Raw genomic sequence first — 24,414 nt, forward strand, 5'->3', positions numbered from 1 at the left:
TTAGATCATTTTTCATTTAGCTTTGTCTGAGATGATTGGTATCTCTGCTTTTTTTAAAACATTAGCCAAAGCACAAAAAATTCTGCTTGAGCCCCTTACCTTTATGCTGTGTCTCTCTGTGTTTTAAATGTTTTTCATTTTATGGATGAGTTCATTCCATTCAGATTTACAGTTATGCTAATGAACTGTATATTTCCCCCCATGCTATTTTTTTCATTCTCTCTCTGTCTCTCTCTTTATCTCTCTCAATACTTCCTCATAAGCATTTTACTTCTGATCACCATTTCCCCATATCTATCTTTTGTTCTATCAGTCCCCTTGACCCTTCTCTTATGCCTCTCTCTTTTTTCCCCTATAGGATAAGATAGGTTTCTGTATTAAACTAAGTGTGTATATTATTCCTACTTTGACCCAAATATGATGAGAGTAAGATTTAAGCATTGCTCACCACCCCCATCACCATTGTACAAAGAGCAAGATACAAAGAAAGGGACAGTGAAAGCAAAGCAAACACATATAAAATCCAAAAGAAAAATATGGATTGGATACAGATTCTGGAAGAACTCAAAAAGGACTTCAAAAACCAATTAAGAGAGGCAGAGGAAAAGTGAAAAAGAGAAATGAACGTGTTGCAAGAAAAATGGGCCAATTGGAAAAGGGGAACCAAAAACTGACAGAGGAAAGTCAGGTCTTAAAAATAAGAATTGACCATCTAGAAACTAATGATTATATGAGAAATCAAGAAACAATAAAACATACTATCCACATTCAGAGGAAAAACTGTGGGAATAAAAACACCAAAGAAAAACAACTGCTTGATTACATGGGTCAAGGGGGATATGATTGGTGATATAGACCCTAAAGGAACATCTAGTGCAAACATCAACTGCATGGAAATAGGTTCTGATCAAGGACACATGTAATACCCAGTAGAATTGCATGTAGGTAATGGGAAGGGAAGGGGGAAGGGAGGGAGGAATAGAATATGATTTTTGTACCGAAAGAATAATGTCTGAAATTGACCAAATTAGAAAAAAAAGAAAAAGAAACAATAAAACAGAATCAAAGGCATGAAAAACAGAGGAAAACATGAAATATCATACTGATAAAACAACTGATGTAGAAAATAGATCTAAGAGAAAACTTGAGAATTATTGGACTACCTGATATCCACGATCAAGAAAAAACCTGAGGCATCATATTACAAGAAATTATCAAAGATAACTGCTCAGAGATCCTCAAACAAGAAAATAAAATCAAGAAAGAATTTACAGATCACCTCCAGAAAGAAATCTTCAAATGACAACTTCCAAGAACATAATAGCTAAATTCAAGAGCCACCAATCAAGATAATAATACTTCAAACAGCCAGAAAGAAACCATTCAAATACTATGGAGCTACAATTAGGATCACACAGGACCTAGAGGCTTCTACATTAAAGGATCAAAAGGCATGAAATATGATATTCAGAAAGGCAAAAGATCTGGGTTTACAACCCTGAATCACCTATTCAGCAAAACTGAGTATATTCTTTCAGGGGAAAAAAATGGACATTCAATAAGATAGAAGATTTCCAAGCATTTCTCAGGACTAAGCCAGACTTAAATAAAAAATTTGAAGTCCAAACATGAGACACAAGAGAAGCCCAAAAAGGTAAATAAGAAAGAGAGAATTTAAGGGACTCATTAAGGTAAAAATGTCTACATGGAAAGAGGTTTTCTGTAATTCTCAAAAATTACTCTCAGTAATAGAAAAGATAGAAGGAATTTACTCAGAAAGTGGGTGGAGAAGTAAGCTGATCATGTGATATGATGTATATGATGATGTGATATATATATATAAATGTGATGATATGGAATGATATGAATGTATAATATGACGTGTATGCATATGAATGATATGTAAAAAATATCTATCAAGGGATGAAAGAGAGGGTTTCACTGAGAGAAAAGAGAAGAGATAGAATGGGATAAATTATATAACATAAAGAGGTGTGAAAAATCATTATAGAGACGAGAGGATAAGGGTAGTGACAGGTAATGCTTAAACTTTACTCTCATTGTAAAGGGCTCAGAGTGGGTAAAACAAGTATTTTCAGTGGGGGGTATAGAGTTTATCTTACCCTAATCAGTGGTATATAGAATTCTATATTACCCCACAGAGAAGCAGAAGGGGAATAAGACAAGGGATATAAAAATGTAGATTTTGAACCCCAGACTTCAATTCCCAGAAGTCCTTGGTATTTCCTAGAATTCCCTATAATCTCACCTGAGTCTCCACCTGGACAAGATCATAATTAGTATTTAACTGGCAGTCTCTGCCTCCCATTCCCTCTCTGCTTAGCCACTGCAATCATGTAGTAAGTAAGCTTTGAATGGACTAATCAGCCCTAGGCGTGTGGCTTCTTATTTGTATTTTCTTTATTCCTTGATTTCTAATAATCTTTAATAAACCTCAATAATATAATTATTCCTAGATACTAATTTAGTTTTTACAGGGAAGAGGGAAGCAATTGGAGGGAGGAGGAAGTGGGGTGTGTGTGACAAAAAGAAAAATACTGGTGAGAAGGAAAGAGAGAAAATTAATAGAGCAGGATTTAAAGGGGATAATATAATAGAGGGCAATACACAGTTAGTAATCATAACCCTGAATGTAAATGGGGTGAACTTATCCATAAAATGGAAGCAGATAGCAGAGTGGATTAAAAACCAGAATCCTACTATATGTTGTTTACAAGAAACACATTTAAAGCAGGGTGATACACACAGTTTCAAGGTAAAAGGTTGGAGCAGAATTTATCATATGTCATCTAAAGTTAAAAAATAAAGCAGTAGCAATCATGATACCAGACAAAGCCAAAGTAGAAAATGATATGATTAAAAGAGATAAAGAAGGAAATTACATTTTGCTAAACTATAAACAATGAAGTAATATCATTACTAAGCATTTATGCACCAAATGGCATAGCAACTAGATTTCTAAAGGAAAAATTAAAGGAGCTTAAGGAAGAAATAGATAGTAAGACCATATTAGTGTGAGATCTCAGCCTTCTCTTTTTAGAACTAGATAATTTGAACCAAAAAATAAATAAGAAAGAAGTACAGGAAGTTAATGAAATGCTAGAAAAATTAGAATTAATAGATATCTGGAGAAAACCTAACAGGGATAAAAGGGAATACACCTTATTTTCAGCAGTACATGGTATATATACAAAGGTTGATCATGTATTCGCGCATATAAATATTGCAAACAAATGCAGAAAAGCAAAGATAAATTCAGAATGGGTGGATAACTTAAATTTAAAGAAGGGAACTATAAGTAAATTAGGTGAACATAGACTAGTATACCTGTCAGATCTGTGGGAAAGGAAGAAATTTAAGACCAAACAAGAGTCAGAGAACATTAAAAAATGTAAAATGAATGACTTTGATTGTATAAAATTAAAAAGAGTTTGTACAAACAAAACCAACACAACCAAAATTAGAAGGGAAGCAACAAACTGGGCAAAAATCTTCATAACAAAAAACTCTGACAAAGGTTTAATTTCCTAAATATATAAGGAACTAAGTCAAGATTTACCAAAAAATCAAATCATTTCCCAATTGACAAATGGCCAATGGACTTGAAAAGGCATTTTTCATGTGAAGAAATCAAAAAAACTATCAATAAGCACATGAAAAAGTGTTCTAAATCCCCCTGATTGGAGAAATGCTAATAAAACAACTCTGAGATATCCTCTTACACCTACCAGATTAGCCCATAGGACAGCAAAGGAAAGTGATAAATGTTGGAGGGGATGTGGCAACATTGGGACATTAATACACTGCTGGTAGAGTTGTGAATTGGTTCAACCATTCTGGAAGGCAATATAGAATTATCTGCAAATGCCTATTCTTTCACCCAGCCATACCACTGCTGGGTTTGTACCCCAAAGAGATAATAAGGAAAAATATCTGTACAAAAATACAGCCATACTCTTTGTGGTGACAAAAAACTTGGAAAATGAGAGGGTGTCCCTCAATTGGGGAATGGCTGAACAAATTGTGGTATCTGATGGTGATGTAATACTATTGTGCTATAAGGAATGATGAACTCCTTGATTTCTATATGAACTGGAAAGACCTCCATGAACTGATGAGGAAGAAAATGAGCAGTTCCAGGAGAACACTGAATATGCAATTTTCATAAGGTGAAATCAAATCTATCAATAGTCATATGAACATGTTCTAAATCCTTATTGATTAGATATGCAAATTAAAACAGCTCTGAGATATTACCTCACACCTATCAGATTGGTTAACATGACAGAAAAGGAAAATGTTAAAAGTCTGAGGGATGTGGAAAAATTGGGACACTAATGAACTATTGATGGATTTGTGAACTAATCCAACCATTTGTGAAAAAAAATTTGGAATGATGCCCAGAGAACTATGAAACTGTGCATATCCTTTGATTCTGCAATATCACTACAAGGTTAGTATCCAAAAAAGATTAAATAAAAGGGGAAAGGACCAATTTTTACAAAAATATTCATAGCAACTTTATTTTGTGGCAGCAAAGAATTAGAAATTGATGGGCTGCTCATCAGTTGGGGAATAACTGAGCAAGTTGTGGCTATTATGACTATGACGACATATATGACTATAATGGAACATTACTGCATTATAAGAATTGATGAGCAGGATGGTTTTAGAAAAATCTGGACTCAAACAAAGCAAAGTAAGCTGAACCAGGGGAAAAATATATTTTAACAGTACTATTATAAGGATGATCTGCTATGAAAGACTTAGCTACTCTGACCAAAACAATAATATAAGATAATTCCAAAAGACCCATGGTTGAAAATGTTATCTACTTGCATAGAGAAAGAACTGATGAACAACAAGATAGAAACATATTTTAAAACTTGTTCTATTTTTCCTATTTTCTTGTGTTTTTTTAAACATGCCTAATATGGAAAAAAGTTTTGCATGACTATGCTGCTTACCCTCTCAGTCAGTGGAAGAGGTATGGAAAGGTGGGAAATACTTTGGAACCCCAAATTTTAAAAATGAATGCAAATTTTTACATGTAATTGGGAAATATTTAATTAAATAAATAAAAAAAAACAGAACAAAATTTTAAGTCATGTAGCTCCAGTCTAATACAGAAATTGAGTTAGTTTCAATTTTGTATTTCCTATTACTTTGCAGTTTTTCACATCTTTTAAACATGAACCTGGCACACTTCCATATGCTTTGAATTAAATTTCAATTCAAGAGTTATTTTTCCCTTTTTGAGACCTTACTTGCTCATCCCCATCTAACACATCTAACCTCCTACTCCTACTTTACTGGAAAAGTTTCATTTTGAAGTTATTTATTTAGCCTCATATCCTGTCCTGTTTCAGAGAAAAAGAAGTATTTCAAAGTTAATTCCATATTTAGGTACTCTCCATAGATCCTGAGATTTGGAAGGGATCACAGAGGTTAATTAAATTATCCATATGAAAACAGGAATCCCCTCTACATTATGTAATGACATTTCAAAATAATCCTGCTTAGGCAGATAGTAGATGGATTGCTGGATCTTGAGTAAGACATGAATTCAAGTTCAGCCTCAGACACATAAACTGTGTGATCCTGGACAATTTATTTTAACTTTTGTCTGCTTCAGTTTCAACTTTAAAATGGGGAAAATAATTGTATATACCTCATTGGTTTGTTGTAAGGATCAAACGAGACAAAATTTGTGAAGCATTTAGCATAATGCTTGGCACACAGTAGGCATTTATATGCTAATTTCCTTCCTTCCTTATGACTAGATATGATGTTCCCAAGGCGATAGCCAACCTTATTTTTGTTGTCAGTTTGGAATATTCATGAAATATTGATACATTCAGTTTCTTGCCAAAAATGAAAGAAACAAAATATTCATTTAGTCTGTCTAGTTCTTGTTCTTAATTCCTTTTCATCAAATCTTTGCACGACTAAGGATCTTATTAATTTTTTTAAGGTAGTCAGTCAGTCAGTAAACATTTATTAAGCACTTACTACATTCAAGCCTTACTAAGTTCCATTTCTCATATTATCCTCATGGTTACCCTGTAAAGTTTAACAGGCAATTTAGACAACAGGAAATGAAAGGCTAGTAAAATGAAGTGACTAACATTATTGCACAGTGAGTGAGTGAATGACTCAGAACTGGGACTAGGATTCAAGTCTCCTAATTAGTCATAAGCTCTCTGTGAACTTACTGGTTGGACTCTATTTGAGAGAAAGGAGTATTGTAAATGTTTTGCTGATGACAGAATTATCTTTGGTTCAAGGCACCTATTCCAAAGTAATTTTACCCAAGAGTTTGAAATCTATCATTTGGTCTCATGCTTATCCAAATTATTTGTGGGATATGAAATTTCCTGGGGGATTTAAGTGAATTGGAGCTTTTGGGTCAAAACAGATAACTGAAACATTTTTACATCCTTAAATTTTGTCACAAATAGTATTTTAACATGTAATTTTGTATTGAATACTTTTACAGAAGAAAGCATAAGCACTGATACTTCTCAAGGAAATTATTAACATTACTCTGTAAAATACATGTTCCCAACACAGCTTAGCAAATACTGGTATAGTAGAAAGAGTATTAGCCTTGGAGTTGGAAAATGTGGGTTCAAGTTGAAAAAAAGAAAAGGTGTAGTATGAATTAAACTAGATGGACTTTTGAGGTCCTTTTCCACTCAGATTCTATGGTTATATGACAGACATAATAAAATAAGTAGAGAATTTACTTTTTTAATTGATTTGCCAATAATGATTTCCCCATATCACTTACAGGCACTAATCCAAGTTTAACTCTAATGAGATTTTCTTATGCAAGTGGTCCACATAAAGACACAGGTCACAATTGGATCTAGTTTGTGGCTGTTGAAAAGAACTTTGATCAAACTGCAAACTTTAACTTGATCAAGACAAATCTGGCTGAAGTATGAATCCACATTAATATGAATCCAGAGATACCTGTAGACACACAATCTGCATCCCTTGAAACTAGGGAAGGGAAACACTTTTTTTTACTCTACTGACTACTGGTGGGGAACCACATATACTTACTTACCCTTTTAAATTTCTTTAAGGTCACTGTGACCACCCCATTACTGAAACAGGATGTTTCTTCAAGCATAACCTTAACTGCTTTATTCTTTCTAATTTAAAATCATTCAAGAAATGGAACATCTATTGCTTCTTTTAAATAGATCATTACACAGTCTAATAAGCTTCAATATGGGCATTTTTCTTTTTATTCCCTTTGCTCAATTAGATCCTATTATTTCTACTCTGATTTTTAAAAAATCAGGTGCTTATTGTACTTCCTCAGGGAGCATTTTCAAATTAAAGCCACAATCAACTCACAATTAAATTCTGGCAACCCTGGCCAGAAAAGGAAAGATGTCTATCTATTTAGCAGTATTTAGTAGTCCTTTAAAGAAAAAAAAATTAAACCTATTAACCTTCAAGGTCTAAGGTAATATGGCTACTAGACTGAGTTCTTTCAATCAGGAAGTTCTGGATTCAAATGCTCCCTCTGACCCTTATAACTAAACCATTTAACTGCTCAGAGGCCTTTTCCACATCTAGAAAGTAAGGATAACCATGCCTCATGGAACTATTCTCTCAGTGTTGATGTGAGGGTCAAAAAAGATAAAATATTGTATGTAAAGTGTTTAGCAAAATTTAAAGTAGCATATAAATGTTGATTTTTTGTTATTAAAAGGCTTCTTTGTTAATAACTCTCCATCCTAGAGCATCAATATTTTCTCAATAATATGTTTGAAATATTTCAAACATGCTAAAGTATGTTCTTTTAAACTTATTACCAGAGGAGTACATGATATTTTATGTGTTTTTAAAAACTGTTCCCTTAGAGATCTATTGATCAATTTACAATTTATGCCCTCTCCATAAGATCTTCTCTGACTGACCCAGCAACACATTATTTCTTCTATACAACCTATACAAGTCCATTGTACTCCTCTCATGCACTTAAAATAATCTGTGCACATTTCTTATCTTCTTAAACTATGATCCTTATTTATAGAGATCATTTCTTATTTTTGTATCTCTCCTCTTTGCAACACACCAAGTATAATATTTTACTTAGATCAGTGTCTATTGAATGAATTCATTTAAGCCATATCTGAAGCATGCTTAGCTCTTACATGCTCCCCAAACTTTAATCCAATATCTACAAATACAGTTGCAGATCTTTTCTGAATTATTATTATTTAGATAAGACCATTTGACTTCAAATCAAAATGGATGAAATATACCAGTTAATATATTGCAGTTGCTTATTAGTTTGGAGGCTATTATACTTGGGACTGAATAAGAAGTAAATTAAAATCAAAATAATATTTGGGTTCCCCTTCCCCTTTGCAATTGCTCCACTATATTTCTGACAGGGTTTACTGTCCATACCATCCTTTTTTCTTTTCCTTTGCAAAACTTCTTTCCTATGTTTTTCCTAAATCATAATTACTGTTAAAATAAAGAAAGACAAAGGCAAACTTACAAAAGATTTTGGGGGAAAAAAGCATGCAAGAACCTTGTGGAAGAGACTGTTTGCAAAGGCAGTTGATTGCATGCCTGGAACCATTTGGGGTCGCATTTCAGAATGAGAGGGAAGGATAAATAGGAGGACAGACAGTCCCAGGGGGTATTAGTAAGTTTGCCTTCTTCTATCTTTATTTTAACATTATTTAATTTAAATGAAGTAGTAATCCAATTTACATTAAGAAGTTCCTATATAGCAGTGTTGGTATTTATGAACACGTATCTTTCATAAGGTATCTAATATCCTAGAAGTGGCGGTCTAAGAATAGACCACAAGCTAATCCTAAAGTATATATTTATATAGATTGAGTTTTTTAAATAAACTCACACATATACACACATACATACTTCCAAAATTTTTTTACTAAGTTAAATGCTTTCCCCCCTAAACTATCTAGAGAATTGAATTTAACTGATGTTTATTTAGAATAATTATATATGTTTACTTTATATGTATACATACATTTATACATGTGTACATAGTAGTATTTTGTTTTATGTCTCGTACATTTGAAGACCAGTAATATAAGTTTAAAATTATGCATAATAGTGAAGTCCATTATATAATAAATATTTCTTATATGAACAGACCTAGGCACTTTATGACTTTTCTTTGACTTAGAGTTACCAGCATCTTTATTCTTGTACTTGGGATCATTATTAATAGCAAAGTAGCATAAATTAAACAAATAAAAACACTACTTTGATTGACATAGATTAATACAAGAGGGTAGAACACTGGACAAAGACTGATAAAGGAATTAACATTTGTTACAAAACAATGTAATGATTCACACACATGCTTTTCAGAACAAGAATGAGTGTAACTGGGTGAATTGTGAGACTTTTATGCTGCTTGGGAAAATGATGTAGATTTATCATGTAAGTTAAATATATTATTTTATAACTTTTTCTGTCTTCTTTTTTGATTCCCAGTTGCATATACTTGAATTCATGTGCATTGAGTTTATATATATGTATAAAATAAGGTCTTATTTATATATATTTTATATCTATAGATTTTTATAGCTATAGTCACATATATGCAAACATATTTTCACATGAATGAAACAAAACAAAATAAATATATACAAATGTCCATGTATGAAATACATACATAATCTGATCAAAACTCCTGAAAGAGTATTTGAAAGAGTATACCAATTTCACTCATTGTTCTCAAGTAATCAGATATAACATCATTAAATCTAATTAAAATCAGAAATATTAATATTTATAGGCTTTCAAAGAAATAAAAATGTTGATATATGCTAAGGATAAGTCTTTTCAGAAATTGATCAGCAATCAATTTAGATAGATCTTTAGGTAGATCTTAGTCACTAGATACCAATTTGAGCCTTTGACTCTGGATTGTGGTCAATACCAGTTTCAAGTTTTCATATAAAACTTTTGACTGGAGTTGGGGAGAGAGTTTCTTCAGGCATTCACCTTGAGATTTGATGTCTTAGCAACATAAGAATACCTATTTCAATATGGCATTTTAGTGTTTCAGTGCTGGTCAATCAAAGCTCTGCCCTGAGCACAACTGACTATAGATGTGCTTGTCTGTTCTGTTACTGTCATTTTCTGTTGACAAGACAGGTGTCATGAGGCTTCTAACTCATCTCCAAAAGCTATACAGGTTAAGTAATAGCACACCACTGGATCTTAAGGTATCAACACATCAATAATACTTTTGACAGTTGAGAAAAAAAATGCCAGTCAGTGCTAGAAAAGGAACAGAATCTTTAAAACTTAAAACTAAGATAACTTGCACAACACTAAAATATAACCTAAAAACAATGCTTGAATTTAGAATACAAAAATATCACTATCCAACATTTATAATACTTGGACTTATAAAAGTATTTCTTAAATAACCATAAAGACCAGACATCTTTAAAAAATTTACCACAAAGCAAGTGGTTGATTCTAGGAAATATTCCATTGTCACAGAAATAATTTGTTTAGGAAACAAGTTTAGGAAAATTGCTTTTTTGCAAACTTTATTTTTCTGTCCTCATTGTTTATAAGCACACCTCAGATTTAATGTTACAGCAATAACATGTTTGGTAAGTGGGCAAGAAAGTTCATCAACATTATATTATATTTACTAAATTTAATAATCAATTGTATTTATATGACAAAAGTCAAGATTTAGAATCAGAGTTGTAAAGGATAATTTTAGCCAAACCCAGACAAACTGCCACCACTCCAATATATCGGAACACCTAGCACGCTGCCAGCCAGAGTCACCTCTCCAGGGAAAGAGGAAGAGAGAGAAAGTGACGTGCCTTATATAGATGGTTTTACGTCTCTTTCCTGCATCTCATCTGTACCAATGATAGCTTAGCTTGGCTTAGGACAGCCCAGGGGTCTGTCTGCTTTTTCTGCACATGTCTGTTGAAGGCCATTTCCTCAGATAATTAAATCTTAAGTTTGGTGCAGACCTTCCTAATCTTGTTAAACTAAGGAGGGTAGAAAAGTGTATAGTTCCCAAGACTTGATTCTGTTAAACCAAGTATCTCCATTGTTATCAGGAAATAGCTAAATCAAGTTTGTCTCATAGACAATGATTGAAATTAGCAGGGTGACCATGGGCAAACCACTTATCTTACTAATGAGTCATGTAAATTTCTAAGACAGCATCTTTGAGTACATGAACTTAAAGTAAATAACTATACTTCAATAAAATGGTTTCCTCTATAATTCTATGTATTTTATTTTTGGTATTTAACAACATTATTTTAGAGAAAAGTGTCATATCTTAACAGACAAAGAGATCCATGACACAAAATGGATCAAAACCAAAATGCTGCTTTAAACCAGTGGAGAAAATACCAGTTTGGCCATGTTCCCGCTTCCCCTTACCTAATACATATCTCACAAAGTTGTTGAGAACAAAGTATTTTGAAAATTGTAAATCACTATATAAATGTGAACTATTATAACCTGCCTTCTTCCAGACGCAGACCTAACATATATGAAATGAGGCATAGCACTTGGGTACCCATGCAAATACACTAAAACATAGCAAGGGGATCCTGCAATATTACTCTGCTAGAGAGCTGCATTGAGATATGACATGCTGATCAAAAAGGTCATAATCAAGACCTGGGTCTCATAAAATTGTATAAAACTATAAACAGAATCATTCATCAATGATATATTGTAAACAATAAACTAGGAATATATTTGAAGGATACTACATTTGGAAGAATTTGAAATGGATATGGAGAAGATGGGGTTAAGAAAGCATAGGAAGGTTAAATGAGAAGATTGAGTTACAAATTCAGGAATGGGATTTAAATGATCCTTTTTAATTAACATATTGATGTGACAAATCACATCCTATTTTCCCCATTATCAGTAAGAACATACTAAATAAAACAAACAAAATATACTCTGTAGAAAGGAAAATATTGGGAACAGCCTTTGAGTTTTATCATGGCAGGGAGTATGTTATTATTTATCTCATCTAAAGTTTCCTAGGCACAAATATTTTGCATATAATTTGGCCTTTTAAATTTAAGAATATATGAGTGATTAATTTGTGAATGCCTTAGGGGGAAAGATCATAGATATTGCTTTATGTGACATTTTTCCCCAAACACCTATATTTAAAAAGTTATTACTAACTATATCTATTTTCTTTTTAAAGACTTATTTCAGGGAATCATATAATTATAGAAGTAGGTCATGCAATTAAGTAAGGCTCAAGGTCAGTACATTACTAAATCAGTCACAAGAGTCACTATACTTCTTTTAAAAATAGCTAGAGACAGAGGTTGTATAACATTTAAATTAACCTTTACAACTAAACAAATTTTCCTTGTAACTAAATGAACACACTCAATGTAATTTGTACTTCTATCCTTTTGTAATCCTTGCAGTCAGAGAGAAAAACTGATCAGCATCTACCTAATAAACTTTCATATCTTTGAAAGGTTAACAATTTATCTTTTTCTTCTTTAAGTTCAACAACTCTAAACTTCTTAATTAAACTTCATTTATGAATTATTTTCCAAATCTTTAATCATGAGGAACCTGTAGAAATAATAATGGCTTTGGAGTCAAAGTACCTGGTTGTGTGATCTTGTGATCCCTGTATAAGTCACTCTAAACCCATTTTCTCATCAATAAAGTGAGAAGGCTGTATTAAATTATCTCTGTGGTTCCTTATTGATCTAAATTATATGGTCCAAATTTTATTGATCTTTTATGAGCTCTAAGAGGGGAGCGTCCCTATTAGGATGGAGTGTGGCAACTTGAAAAATCTCTCAACTGATGCATAGTCCATTAATTCTCTAGACTTTATAGTTAGAAAGTTGCCTTGGCTACCAAAAGTGATTAATCCAGGGTCAAAAAGCCAGTATTTGTTAAAAGAAGAGCTTGAACTAAGAGTCTTCCAGACTCTGAAGCTAGTTCTCTCTTGACAAGGTAATATACTATTCTTCTTTCAATATTTCTTTAAAATAGGAGCAAAAATCATTCCATTTTACAGGTGATAAAATAAAAACATGAAATTAAGAACAAGTATTCAGTGTTCTGTCCATGAGTTCATTCTGTCCTCCACTAATAATGAACAAAGTAATTTCCAAACTCAACAGATAAAGAGATTTTTAAAAAAATCTATTTTAAGAGTAGAGTTGTTCAGGAAAAGTACAATAAAAGTTAGCATAACAAAGATAAATCATTTCAAAGAAAAATTTAATATTTTTCAGTTTTATAGACTAATAAAATAGCATTACTGAGGGGAAATCTTAAAATTAAGGATTTAAATAACAACTCATTAACATAGTGTTCAAGGTTTAAAAAATATTTATATGACAACTTTATGTGATTGTTATTATGGCAAATATTCTTGTTTAAGACTTCAGATATAATTATGTGGAAAAGTTTTAGGATCAGAAACATCCTTAAAATTTAACTTTTAATTTATATACTCTTGCAAGCAGTACACGATTTTTTCAGTTTTAATCATTAAACGTATTCCCCAATTTCTACCTATCTTAAAGGTTAAAACATGCACATTCCTTACCTCTTTGCCTGTATATTGTTAATTCTCGTATGGTTTCCAGAAACTGCCAAAACTTCTCATTACTTTCTTCTGCCATAAATTCACTATATTAAAAAAATAAAATGTTCATTCATAATTGGATTAGATAATTATATACATAAAATTAAGTAACAACTTAGCACAAGAATTTTTTCCTTAACAAAAAACTGCTGGGAAAATTGGAAAAAAGTATGGCTTAGATCAACAGCTCACACCTTACACCAAGATAAATTCAGAATGGATGAATTACTTAAATATAAAGAAGGAAACAATAAGTAAATTAGGTGAACATAGAATATTTTACCTGTCAAATATATGGGAAAGGAAAGATTTTAAGACCAAGCAAGAGAGAGAGAATATTACAAAATGTAAAATGAATAATTTTGATTACATTAAATTAAAAAGGGTTTGTACAAACAAAACCAACACAACCAAAATTAGAAGAGGAACAACAAATTGGAGAAAAACCCTTTATTACAAAACCTCTGACAAAGGTCTTAATTGCTCAAATTTATAAGGAGCTAAATCAATTGCACAAAAAATCAAGCCATTCCTCAATTGATAGATGGGCAAGGGACATGAATAGGAAATTTTCAAATAAAGAAATCAAAACTATCAATAAACACATGAAAAGGTGTTCTAAATCTCTTATGATCAGAGAAATGCAAATCAAAACAACTGAGATACCACCTCACACTAGCAGATTGGCTAATATGACAGCAAAGGAAAGTAATAAAAGTTGGAGATCTGGCAAAATTGGGACATTAATGATGGAGTTGTGAATTGATCCAACCATTCTGAAAGGCAATTTGGAACTATGCCCAAAGGGCACTAAAAGACTACCTCTGCCTTGATCTAGCCATACCACTGCTGGATTTATACCCCAGAGATATAATAAAGAAAAATTCTTGTACAAAAATATTTATAGTCTCTCTCTTTGTGGTAGCAAAAAATTGGAAAATGAGGGGATGTCCTTCGATTGGGGAATGGCTAAACAAATTGTGGTATCTGTTGGTGATGGAATACTATTGTGCTAAAAGGAATAATAAACTGGAGTAATCCTATATGAACTGGAACTACCTCCAGGAATTGATGCAGAGTGAAAGGAGCAGAACCAGGACATTGTACATGGAGACAGATACACTGTGACACATTCAAATGTAATAGACTTCTCTACTAGCAGAAATGCAATGATCCACGACAATTCTGAGGGAATTATAAGAAAGAATGCTATCCACATCCAGAGAAAGAACTGTGGGAGTAGAAACACAGAAGAAAAACAACTGCTTGATCACATGGGTCGATGGGGATATGATTAGGGATGTAAACTCTAAGTGATCACCCTAATGCAAATATTAATAGTATGGAAATAGGTCTTGATCAATGACACATGTAAAACCCAGTGGAATTGCTTGTTGGTTATGGGTTAGAAAAGGAGGGCAGGTAAGAAATTATGAGTCATGTAACCATGGAAAAATATTCTAAATTAATTAATTAAATAAGCTAAAAAAAGAATTTTTTCCTTAATTTTTTTCAAAAATATATAAAACAATTTTAACATTAACTTCTTATACTTTTTTATAATTTTCCAAATTTCCTCCTTCACTCCATCTCCCTTTTCCTCCTTAACAAAGCAAGTACTTTGATATAGAATATAGAATAGCAGGCATGCAAAAAGAGGACACAATCAATACCAAAAAAATATAGAAAGAAAAAGAATGCTTCAATCTGCATTCAGAGTTCTTTGGAGGTGGATATCATTTTTCATCATAAGTTCTTCAGAATTGTGTATTTCTGAGGATAGCTAAGTGAATCCCACAATTGACCATTGTGCAATATTACTTTTATTGCGTACAATGATATCCTGGCTCTACTCATTTCACTATCAATTTGTATAAGTTCTCCCATGTTTTTCTGAAACTATCCTGCTCATCATTTCTTATAGTACAACCATATTCCATCAGAAGTATATACCACAACTTATTTAGCCATTCCTTAGCAACCTTTCAATGTCCAATTCTTTGCTACCACAAAAAGGTCTGCTAGATTTTAGTAAGCTCTTTTAACCTTTTCCTTTTATCTCTTTGGGACACAGATCTAGTAGTTGTATTATGGAAGTCAAAAGGTATATCCAGTTTTATAGTCCTTTGGGCAGGGTTCCAAATTGTTCTCCAGAATAGGTGAATCAGTTCAATTCAACAGTACATTAGCAACCCAATTTTTCCATATCTCCACCAACTTCTATCATTTTTCTTTTCTGTTATCCAATTAGTCAACCTGATAGATGTGAGGTGGTATCTGAATTGTTTTAATTTGTATTTCTCTAATTAATAGTGATTTACAACATTTTTATATGACATATGATAGCTTTGATTTTTTTTCTCTGAAAACGACCTGTGCTTATCCTTTGACCATTTATCAATTGGGGAATGACTCATATTCTTATAAATTTGACTTAGTTCTCCATATATCTAAGAAGTGGGGGTTTTATCAGAGAAATTTGCTGTAAACTTTTCCACCTGGTTTCCTATAAAGCAAGGGTTCTTATTGTAGGATCTATAGATAAAATGCTATGGGTTTTTAAATTTGGATGGGATGAATTACAACTATATTTCAATATAACTAAATTATTTTGTAATCCTAAATATGTTTTATGTGTTTAAAAATATTATGAGAAGTATATAAATTGCATCATGCATTACCATTGCCTTAGGGCAGACCTTTATCCACTCATACCTGAACTACTGTAATAGTTTGCTGATTGGTCTTTCAGCTACATGGCTGTGGAGTCCATCCTCTACTTGGAGGTCAAAGTGTTTCCAAAAGCACAAGTCTGACCTTATCACTTCTGGGACCAAATATAAAATCTTCCATTTGGCACTAAAAATTCTTCATAATCTGTCCCTCCTTTCCAGTCTTCTTTATACTTTGTACCCCAACATATATTCTTTAATCTGGTGACACTAGCCTTCACTTTTCCTCCAACAAGACACTCTATCTCCCAATTCCAGGCCTTTTCACTAGATGCCCCATAGTTAAAACACATTCCCTCTTCTCATCTCCACCTACTAGGTGTCCTGTTTTCCTTCCATGTCCTTGTTAACATCCCACTTTCTTCAGAAAGCCTTTCCTGATTCTCTTTCATTCTAATGCATTCTCTCTGTTGATTATTTCAATTTATGTTGAATATAGCTTATTTGTACATATTGTCTTCACATTGTCTCTCTCATTAAATTATGAGCTTCTTGAGAGCAGGGCCTATACTTTCCCTTTCTTTTAATCCCCAGCATGTAGCACAGTGTCTGAAGGTGTTGTTCCATCATTTCAGTAATGGATAATTCTTCTTGACCCCTTTTGGGGTTTTCTTGGCAATGATACTGGAGTGGTGTGCCATTTACTTTTCCAGGTTATTTTACAAATGAGGAAATTGAGGCAAACAGGGTTAAGTGACTTGCCCAGGTGAATGTTTCAGGCAAGATTTGAACTGACTAGAATGCAAAGGGCTCCAAAAAAAACAAAAAACCAAAAAACCAAAAAGTCCCTAAAATCAAATAACTTCTGTTTTTGCAAAGCAGAAAATTTTGCTTACCCTGAGGCTATAAATTGTCACAGAAAAAAAGATGCATATAAAATTGTTTTTAGCTTTTTTCTTCATTAGTATTTGCCAAAGAATGAAATACTTCAATTTTAAATGTCATCATGGAAAATTCTGTGAAATACCACTTAAGATAAAGAACTTAATATATGTTTTCTAATCCAATTAGCACATATTAAGAACCTACTACGTGCAAGATACTGTGTGAGGTGATGGGTACACAAAACAAAAAAGAAACAGTCATTTGTCATTGGGGAGCTTATATTCCTCAAGAAAATTGGGAACATGTACAATGATCAATGAATATATGATAATTTGAGAAACAGTAACAGCCTCCTATCTGAGGTGCCTGAATTGAATATTGAAGGAAGCAGGATATGAAGTACATTCCAAGCATGTGGGATAGTTTAAAGAAAGGCATGGGGGAAAGAGATGACATTCTAAGTTCCAAGAAAACTAAATAGGGTATTTGTTTGGAACCTAGAATATGTAAAGGAGAGTAACCTAAGATCAGGCTGAAAAAGTCAGTCAGCTAAACTGTGAAAGGCTTAAACACCAAACCAAGGAATTGTATTTTGTTCTAGAGACAACTGTAGGCAACTGTAGTTGCTGAGCTGGAGATTGACATGACAGACATATAATTTGGAAAGATTATTTTGATAGCTTTTTAAAGGCTGGATTAGAGAACAAAGAATGGAAGCAGGAAGACCAAATAGAATGATACTACAATATTCTGGGGGAGAGATTATGAGGAATTAAATGAAGATAGGAACCACAGGGGAGGAGAGAATAGAAGATACACAATACATGGCAGAGGTAGAAGTGACAAGACTTGAAAAATGAATGAATGAATGTAAGCTGTGAGGAAAAAGAAAGAGGCTAGGGGAACTATGGTTGCAGTAATGGGATTGGAAGCATAACTTCCAAAGAAATGTTTGGAAGAAGGATGGCTTTAAGGGAGAAGTTAATAAGTTCTGTTAAGCATAAAGTATATTTGAAATGCCTGCAAGACATTCACATAGAGATATTCAGCAGGCATTTGGCAATGTAGTAGCAGAAGTCAGGAAAGAGTTTCAAACAGGGTATATAGTATTGGGAATCATTTGCACCAACATGAAAATCCAACTCATGAGAGGTGATAATATCACCACAAAACAGGATTTAGAGAGAAAAGAAAGCCAGGAGGGAAGCCTTGAGAGACATGAACTCTTAAGCTAGACATGAAACCAGCAAAGACAATTAAAGGGGAAAAAAACACTCATCAGAAAGGAAAAAGAAACGAAGAAGTACCAAGCAACCTTTAGGAGAATGTTCAGAAAGAGAATGTGGTGTGGTCACTAGTGTCAAAGCTGTCAAAATGAGGACTAAGCAAAGGCCACTAGATCTAGTAAGTTTCAATTGTAAGGTAGTGAGAAACCAGATTTAAAGAAATTGAGAAATTGAAATAGTCTAGATGTATTTTTCCAAGAGCTAAAAAAAGTCATATGCTTTTCAAAAAAAAAATTAGATCACTTTGACAATCTTGGTTTCCTTATAGAAATTCCTTGAAATATTGACACAGTCTGATAATGTTGGAAAAGAGAAAAGAAGGAAGAACGGAAAGGAAGAGAAAAGAAAAGTTAAGTCAATAATCCAAAGAAGCTATGTGGCCTTATTTTTTTCCCCAAACCTTCTGTTTTAGAATCAATACTAAGTATGAGTTCCAAGGCTGAAGGGCTAGTAATTGTTGTTAAATTATTTGCCCAGGGTCACATAGCTGGGAAATGTCTAAGGCCAGAACCCACAGTCTCCCATTTCTAGGCCTGTCTCTCAATACACTGAGCCACCTAAGTGCCCCAGAGCCATGTGGTCTTAAAGTACAAAGTGGAAAGTAGCTTTTGTAAATCCCTGAACTACAGGAGGAGGCCAACAAGGGAAAGTTGTGTAGACACAAAATTCACAAAAGGATTTTTACAAGTTATGGAAAGAACAAATTACATTTAAATCAGGTTGTTTTTATCAAGTTTATTATTTTTTTAACTTACTCTGATTATTTCTCTATTTCTGGTGAGTTTAATAAATTGGGGGCTTAAGAATTTAAGACTGGTGAATTTAAACAACTGGATGATAATATTGAGAAAACCACAAAATGACCTAAAGTCGTTGGATATTTCTCCTAGGGATATCGACCAAGGGAACATAAACAGGAATGAAATTGTTTAAATTCACTGAAAGCTTAAACTCTATACACATGGCTACATAAATAATGTTAATTTACAGTAAGGTAAGAAAGAGAAGGTATGAAATTTCCTTAGTACACAGGAGAAGAAATACAAACAGTGAACTGACTTGGCTAAAAGGCAAAAGTATAAGCAGAAAATGTATAATATAAAATGTGAACTTTAGATTACTCCACACTACTTAGTCTAACAAAAACAGGAATGTCTACACCAATACTTAAGGATTAAGTATTGAGGAAGATGGCCAACAACTGACAGACCCCTGGGCTGTCCTAAGTCAAACTTAAGCTACCATTGGTACATGTGAGATGCAGGAAAGTGATGTAAAAACCATCTATATATTTCGCATCATTTTCTTTCTCTAGGCTCTTTCCGTGGAGAGGTGGGTCTGGCGGCAGTTTGCTGAGCATTTTGGGATCTTGGTGTGGTGGCAGCTATTGTCTGGTTTGGGCAGTGAGTTTTCCTTGATATTATACTGAAAGAAGTTTAGTAGTCTAGTTCAGGTGAGGCATCTTCACTGAGCTCTCTCAGAGTTTAGGCTGATTCTTTTCTCCTTTATCTTCCAAACACTATCCTCTTGAGAAAGTCTCTAATCTTCAAAAACCTCATGGAGGAGGTCTTTGAACTCCCCCTGGCAAAGGCCAGGCAGGAGAAATCCTATTCTCTCTCTCTCTCTCTCTCTCTCTCTCTCTCTCTGTCTCATATTAATTAAAATCACCATAAATTTCCAACTGACTTGGGTATTTTATTCGGGATTTCCTCTGGTGACCAAATTAATTTAGATTAAGTCACAACCCTAAAATTACCTTTACAGTCATAAAAAGATCTGGAGGGGACCTTTGGAGATAAAAGAGATCATTTTGATTACATGCAATTTAAAAAATTTGCATAAACAAAACCAATGTAGTCAAAATTAGAAGGAAAGCAGAAAACTGGAGGGGAAAAAAACTTTGGCAGCAAGTTTCTCTAATAAAGGTCTCATTTCTCAAAATAGAGCTAAATTTATTTTTAAAAATACCATTCCCTAACAAATAAGAGATCAAAAGATAACATCAGGTAGTTTTTAGAAGAAATCAAACCTATCCATAGTCATATTAAAAAACTCTAAATCACTAATAAGCACAGAAATACAAATAAAAAACAACTGAGGTACCACCTCATACCCATCGTATAGAATAACATGACAAGAGAAGAAAGTGCTAGATGTTGGAGGAGATAATGCAGAAAAACAGGAACACTAAATAATAATTTTGGTAGAGCTGTGAACTGGTCCAATTATTTTGAAGAATAATTTGGAATTATGCCCTAAGGGCTATAAACCTAAACATGTACACTCTTTGATCAAGCAATATCACAATTAGGTCTGTATTCCAAAAAGATCAAAGAAAAGGCAAAAAGATCTATATATACAAAAATATTTGTAGCAACTATTTGTGGTGGCAAAGAAAAGGGGATGCCCATCAATTGGGGAATAGCTGAATAAGTTATGGTACATAAAAATAATGGCAAACTACTATGCTATAAAAATGTTTCAGAAAAACCTGGAAAGACTTATATGAGCTGACAAAGTGAAGTCAGCAGAACTAGGTATATTGTACATGGTAGCAGCAATATTATAATGACAATCAATGGTGAAAGATTTATTTTTTCTGACCTGTACAACAATCCAAGGCAAATTCTAAAGTATTCATGATGAAAAATAATATCCATACCCAACTGATGAAATGATGAACTCTGAGTGTAGACTATAGCATATTTTCTTTCATTTTCTTGTTTTTCTTTTACAACATGGCTAAAGTGAAATTTTAAATATGTTTTATATGACTTTGTGTGTATAATAGATATCCTATTCCTTGCCTTTTCAATAGATAAGGGAGGGGAAAGATGAAGGGAATAATTTGAATTGAAAATAAAAACTAAAATAAGTTGTTTTTTTTTTAATGCCTTCCCTTGATCTTTTTATCCCCTTATTTATACTTTTCCTTTCCAGTCAAATTTTTAGAAAACTTGGTTGTTTGGAGGCTCACTGCCTCCAAATGTCATCTTCTCTCACTCACCCCTCAAATGTTTGCATTTTCTCTTCTGACCTCATTTGACTGAAACTCCTCCCACCCCATTCCCCCCCCCCCCCCTTTACCATTGATCTCTTCCTTGCCAAATTTGATGGATTTTTTTCTGTCCTCATTATTCTCAACCTGAATTTGAAAATCTGAAACTGAGGATCACCCTCTACTGGATACTTTCTGTTCTTTGGGTTTTGATGATAGCACTCCTTTCTGGTTCTCCTCTCTAACCTTGGCTGATTCATCATCCATATAACCCCCCTGTGTATGTTATCCAGGATATTTCTCTATACTCACCTCTTTCTCTCTATGAAAATGATCTGCATACACAATCCCAATCTTATCCCTGAGCTTCACTATCCTATCACAATGGACCAATTGTATATTTCAAACTGGTAGTACTAGAGATATCGCAAACTCAACACAAAACAGAACTCATTACTACTCCCCCCCCCCCCCATCCATTCCTCTTGAAGACACCATTTAGGGTCCTGAGTTCAAAACTGCAGAATTTTACTCAACTCTTCATTCTCCCTCAGTCCATATATCAAATCAGTTATCAAGTCTTGCCATTTACCTTCATAGTATCCCTTGCATCATCATCTCTCACCTAAATTACTTCAATCACCTTCTATTTGGCCTCCCTGCTTCAAGTTTTCCCCCTATTTTAATAAATCCATCACCTTAAGGGAAGATCTGATAATCTTACTTCCTTATTCAATCACTCAAGTGGCTTCCTATTCCTTCTAGAATAAATAGAAAACTTGTCTATTCAGCTTTTTAAGTACTGTACAATCTTTCTCCTATCTGCTATTCCAGACTTATTATGAAAGGTAACCTGAAGTCAGGAAGTTTAATTCTTGGCTTAGACACTTAATTTCCCTGTGATCCTGGGCAAGTAACTTTTCTCTGCCTCAGTTCTCCCACCTGTAAAACAAAGATAAAAATAGCTCTTACCTCCCAAGATTGTTTTGAGGATCAAACGATATATTTGTAAAGCACTTTTCAAAACCTAAATCACTATGTAACCACTAGCTCATGATTTCATATATCCTCTTAAATTCTGTGATCCAACCAAAGTGGTCTTCTCCCAGTTTCTCACACATGACACTGGGTCTCTTGTCTCTCTGCCCAATTTGTACTGACAGTTCTTCTAGCTTGGAATACAATCCCCCCTCTCTTCCTTCAAGACTATCTTTAAGGGAAGCCTTTCCTGATTCTCTCAATTAAGTCCCTCACTTTCTTTTATTTTTAAACCCTTATTTTTTGTCTTAGAATCAACACTAAATATTGGTTTGAAGACAAAAGAGTAAAATAAAGGGTAGGCACTGGGGGTTAAGCGACTTGCCCAGGATCATATTTGAACAGAGGATCTCCTGTCTTTGAACCTGGCTCTCAATCCACTGAGGCCCCTAGTTGTCCCATAAGCCCCTCACTTTTAAACCAAATTGCATTCTAACTATTTTATAGTTTTATTTATTATGAAAGTAAGTTATGTTTAATAATTTGTAGTAACTTTATTATGCATATATTTATTTATACAGTGTCTAGGTCTGTGGTGCAATTTTGAGTTTTAATGACTTAGGTAAGTTTTCAGTTTTAAGAGATTAAAACATTACTTAAGAGTTTTGGAACACCCTCATTAATAAGTTCCCGTCATCGGGATGTAAGTACTTTGTCAAAAGAGATTCTTTGTGGAACTATATTTGTATTGCCAAAGACTTGGCACTTTCTTGGAGCTTAATCAATGCCCAGCTGAATGACTTGTATAGGTAAATGTAGCTCACTAGAAGAGAGCTTCCTTAAATCAAGGAAATCTCAGACCGTATTTCCATCCTTAACTTCCCAAAAGTCTAAAGCAGCGGAGTTGAGTAATCATAGCAGAGAAAGAGAAGGAGGCAGAACACAGGGGTACGTCTCAGCAACAAAGTAGTAGCTTTGGAGTTAAAAAGTAACAGGATGATACTAAAAGGGGATAGGGATCTGAAAGGTAATCTGGGGAGGGAGAACCGAGGAGGCCGGTCGCAGATCCCGGGGAGTAGTTTATGGGTCTGCCCCAGAGGCGATTCCCCAAATCCCTAACCCAATTCTGTGGGCCCGCGTGGGAGCTGCAGCCCCGGCCCGCAGACCCCAAAGTCGGGCGATCCCCGTCCTCCCTGTGCCCCAGGCTGCCAGGCGCCCGGCCTCCCGCCGCCAGCTGCCCCAGGGGCGGCTCTCGGGCCTAGGCGCGGCTCCAGCACCCACCTCGCCTCCAGCAGCAGCGGGGTCGCAGGCCACTTCGCAGACAAACTGGCCGTCACCACTTTGGAGGAGGAGGCGGAGGAGGAGGGCGCCTGAGCCCCGAGCAGAGGGAGCAACAGGGACACCGAGCCCAGGAGCAGCCGGACCACGTAGGCAGCCGCCGCCGCCATAGCGGGAAGAGGAAAGGATGGAGCGGAGCGAAGGCGAGGAAAAGGAAGAACCAGGCTGGCCAGAATTCCCAATTAAGCCCAAAACTACCGCCCTCACTATGCCCCGCCCCCTCTCCGACCACGCCCCTATGACCGTCCATTTCCGGTGGGGGGGAGGGAAGAGGTGGGAAGGATGGAGTCCGTTATCCACTTTGGCCTGATCCAAGAGGTAGGTGGAGCATGTGTAGATTCGTGCTTTAGGGTCTGGTTGGGATGAGCCTGGAATGGTTGAGGAAAGCCACAAATCACATCCGTTCAAACTGGAAAGAGGACTCTGTGTGGAACAGTTTGCCAAGAAGAGTGTCCTAATTAATGAATTTAATGTCTTCTGTTGACAAGCTTGTTTTATGAAACCCCAAATTTACCATCATCCCTTGGGAATTTGCCTTCAAGAAACTCGCAGACTGACCCTTGTCCCAAAATGAACAGGCATCCA

The 24,414-nt window shown here is 34.5% G+C and overlaps 1 protein-coding gene across 7 annotated transcripts in view; it reads right to left on the minus strand.

The window, feature by feature from the left end:
- Nucleotides 1–24,050, minus strand: part of UGGT2 (UDP-glucose glycoprotein glucosyltransferase 2) — a 245,742-nt gene extending 221,692 nt beyond the window's left edge. For all 7 annotated transcript variants that reach the window (XR_008914063.1, XR_008914061.1, XR_008914062.1 and 4 more), the window contains exons 1-2: nt 23,773–24,050; nt 13,634–13,716 (exon numbers count right to left, since the gene is read on the minus strand). Coding sequence is in view for 4 of the 7 variants with exons in the window: in XM_001377357.5 (XP_001377394.4) it covers nt 13,634–13,716; nt 23,773–23,939 (250 nt within the window). In the remaining 3 variants the exon portion in view is untranslated. The remainder of the gene's footprint in view (nt 1–13,633; nt 13,717–23,772) is intronic.
- Between the last annotated feature and the right edge of the window lie 364 nt (nt 24,051–24,414).

The sequence above is a fragment of the Monodelphis domestica genome, chromosome 8, assembly GCF_027887165.1.
Source record: "Monodelphis domestica isolate mMonDom1 chromosome 8, mMonDom1.pri, whole genome shotgun sequence".
In the NCBI taxonomy this organism is placed as follows: domain Eukaryota; kingdom Metazoa; phylum Chordata; class Mammalia; order Didelphimorphia; family Didelphidae; genus Monodelphis; species Monodelphis domestica.